Source organism: Nicotiana tomentosiformis, chromosome 2, assembly GCF_000390325.3.
Source record: "Nicotiana tomentosiformis chromosome 2, ASM39032v3, whole genome shotgun sequence".
NCBI lineage: Eukaryota > Viridiplantae > Streptophyta > Magnoliopsida > Solanales > Solanaceae > Nicotiana > Nicotiana tomentosiformis.
In genome coordinates, this window is record NC_090813.1 from 61,236,696 (window position 1) to 61,240,454 (window position 3,759).

General features: G+C 39.8%; 1 protein-coding gene across 1 annotated transcript; it reads right to left on the minus strand.

Moving 5' to 3' along the window:
* Positions 1–756: 756 nt before the first annotated feature.
* On the minus strand, positions 757–2,175 carry LOC138904909 (uncharacterized). Its single transcript, XM_070193404.1, has one exon. The coding sequence runs from the start codon at positions 2,173–2,175 to the stop codon at positions 757–759; it is 1,419 nt and encodes a 472-aa protein (XP_070049505.1).
* Positions 2,176–3,759: the final 1,584 nt, after the last annotated feature.

Sequence of the window (3,759 nt, forward strand, 5' to 3'; positions counted from 1 at the left end):
TGCAAGCATCCACCTCCAGAATAAAAGGTCTACTGAAATCAGGTAAAGCTAGAACTGGAGCAACTGTCATAGCTTGTTTGAGGTTCTGAAAGGCTACAGTGGCTTCCTCATTCCAGTTGAAACTCCCTTTCCTTAGTAAATTGGTTAGGGGCTTACTTAGCTGAGCATAATTCTTGATAAACTTCATGTAATAACCAGTCAGCCCTAGGAACCCTCTTAACTCTTTTACAGAACTTGGTTGTGGCCATTCTAGCATAGCTGATACCTTTTTATGATCAGTGCTTACCCCTTTGCCTGAGATTACATGCCTAAGTATTCCACCTGTGATTGGCCAAATTTACATTTGCTTTCTTTTGCAAATAGCTGGTTCTTTCTTAGTAGTTGAAGTACCCTTTCCAGATGCTCCAGGCGTTCTTTCATACTCTTAATGTACACTAGTATATCATCAAAAAATACTAGTATGTACTTCCTCATTTATTCCTTGAATACAGAATTCATCAATGATTGGAAAGTGGCTGGGGCATTAGTTAATCCAAAGGGCATGACCCTGAATTGCCACAGCCCATGATGAGTTCTAAATGATGTCTTGTACTCTTCTCCAGCCTTCATTCTCACCTGGTGGTAACCAGCTCTAAGATCTATCTTGGAAAACATAGTGCCTATATGTAGCTCATCCAATAAATCATCAATCATGGGGATAGGATATTTATTCTTTACAGTTAAACTGTTCAACCTCCTATAGTCAACATATAGTCTCTAAGTGGAGTCCTTCTTTTTGACTAGCAAAGTAGGTGAGGCAAAAGAAGATTGACTGGGAACCAAGGTCTCAGCTTCCAACATGTCATTGACAATAGATTCAATAGCATTATTTTGATCATGAGAATACGTGTATGGCCTTAGATTGAAAGGTTGAGCAGCAAGGATTAGGTTGATAACATGATCACAATCTCTTTCAGGTGGTAGCTTAGTTGACTCCCGGAACACATCCTTGTAAGCTGTTAGTAACCTTTTCGATGCATGGTTCATCTCTTTCTCCCCCTTTGCTCTAGGACCAGCAAATGTTATAGATAATTCAGTTATCACTTCACAGGTACCACAATGCAACATCCTTCTTAAAGCTTCAGTATCCACTAGGATCACTTCAGGTTTAACATTAACTCCACTTAGAGTCACCATCTTACCCTCCTTCGTGAAGCTCAGGCTGTGAGGTCTAGTATGCAAGACCGCTGGGGCTACTACATCAATCCAGTCCATCCCCAGAACCATGTCACATCCCCCAACCTTGAGTAGCCTGATTTTAAAAGCAAAAAGTTCATTCTGCATTTTCCAATTGAACAGAGGGCTTTCCTGATCACATCTCATGACTTGGCCATTGGCCACTACCACTCTTAATGGAATGGTCATAGGTTGCAAAGGTAATTTTAACAGTTTCACTACATGTGGATCAATAAAAGAGTGTGTAGAGCCACTGTCTATCAATATGGTCAATGAGATCTTTTTTGCATATCCCAATATTTTGATAGTTGAAATGGCTCCTTCAGCAGAACTTAACCCCATCACCATATTGAGGGAGACCTCAGCTTGCTCCTCCGCTTGTTCCTCCAAAGTCTCAGGAACATCCATAAATTCCTCTATCTCTGGTTCACTTTCAGCTGTGACCCCTTCCATGGCATGTAGGGTTTTATCCTTGCATTGGTGTCCCGACTCATATTTTTCGTGGCACTTATAACAAAGACCCTGAGCTCTGAGTGCCTCAAAAATGTTTGGTTTGAGGGGAGCTCTATTGACAGCTCTCTGATTGGGATAAGTGATTCTCAGATGTTGGTTGGGTGCTGGGAGTTGTGCTGGTCTTGAAGTTTGTGGTGCTCTTGGATAAGTAATGGCTAATGGTCTGGGGTAGGGAAGATTTTGGTTATTTCTGGCTGGAATAAGTGCAGTGAGAGCTGAAAATGACTCCTCATATAGCTTTGCAATCTCATAAGCATCCATAATAGTCACAGGATTGGCCAGCTTGACTAATGGTTTAAGTTCAGGTTTAAGACCACTAATGAAACTAGAAACGAAGTGAGTTTTATTCAAAAGGGAGTTAATAATATCCATATAGCTTGTCAGCTCTTCAAACCTTTCCTGATATTGGTCCACACTCCCGATCTGCATAATTTTGTTGAACTCCATCCATAATATCTTGAGGTTTAATGTTACCAAATCTCCTGCAAACCTCAGTACAAAACCTTTGCCAAGTCATCTTTCCCCTGTGGTTTACCAAATAACTGTCAAACCACACATCAACCTTATCCCTCACATGCATTGAAGCGTAGCTTAGTTTCTCTTGCTCCGAAATACCATACAACTCAAAGAATTTCTCACACCTTCATAGCCATCCTCTAGGATTAGTTCCATCAAAATTAAGGAAATTGAGTTTTGGTTTCAAGGTTTTCTGGTTTACTTTAGGCTCAGCAGGGTTAACAGGGGTTGGCAACAAGGGGGGGCTAGAATGATAAATTGGGTTTTGGAAATTAGGTGGGTTATTAAAAACTGGGGCTGGAGGGAAGGTGAAACCATGGCCAACAGGGTAAGTCGAAGGGGTGAAAAGAGTATGATTTAAGGGAAAAGGATTCTTAGTACCTGAAACTCCCCCAGTTTCTGTTATTGCTTGAACTGAGTGAGCAGTGACCATCGTGATAGGTTGAGCAGAGTCTGTAGTCACCGGTGTGAGCTATTGGTCTGTGTTTTTGGTCGCCGGAGATGGCGTCACCGGCGTAGAGTCAGCTCGTTGCGACAAACCCATACTCAAGATAATGAAATCGAGCTTCCGATTTGCGTCCTTAACATCATCGAGATGAGTTTGAAACTGATTCTGGCTGGTTTCTATAGATTCGAATCTTTGGCTTGCATGTTCCACAAACGAGGAAAGCTGCACACACATCTCTCTCATCTCTGTTTGCAAAGTTTGAATCTCTGGATTAGGGGTCATGACAGCTGAAGGTTGAATCCCAGGCGACTCTGATACCATTGTAACAAGAGGATTACTCTTGTTACTTGTAAGAACATAAAATAGAGAAAGAGAGAAGATGAAGATAAGGGAGGAAGGAAATTTTGATTAATTATCCGATGCCTTCTTCTCAGTACAATGACAAACCTAAATAGCAGAGAATCCAACATTGGATTCTTTTCCTAATAACTTGACACCTGTCCAATTCCACTAACAGAATTATGGACTTCATTGAAAATAAATTATAAACTAAAGGACTCAAATAAACATAATAGAAACTTAACTAACGACTAGTAATGACTCAACTAATTCAAATAATCTCTACTCATAACATCATCCTAGAAGATGCCCAGTAAGTTCACATTCTTTAATTCTTAAGTTGTGCCGGGCGCCGTGAATTACGTATCATTAGTACGAGGGAAGAAGGAAGCACACTGAAATATTATTTTTATTATGAGAAAAGGCCGACCTTTCTTCAGATATCATTAAATTGATCTCATTGTTTTATTTTTTCTGCAACGATAAAAAGTGAAATTTAGGAGGAAATTAGGTACTTCAAAATATCAATTATAGTTTGTTCAGAAAATTCCAATTAATTTAATATTTTCTGTATTTATTTGTTATGTTGGAAAATGGATTATTGCAGCTTGATGCCTTGATCTCATTTGCGCGACAAGGGGTAGTAGACGCATCAAGCATGGGTTGAGAAACTAAAGTAAGAAATATAGTTTTTAACTATTTTGTGAAAACTTAAGAGATTCATTTGA

What these genes read in the sequence shown, in the direction of transcription:
- LOC138904909 (XM_070193404.1), bottom strand. Translation starts at nt 2,175, where the DNA reads ATGGAGTTCAACAAAATTATGCAGATCGGGAGTGTGGACCAATATCAG.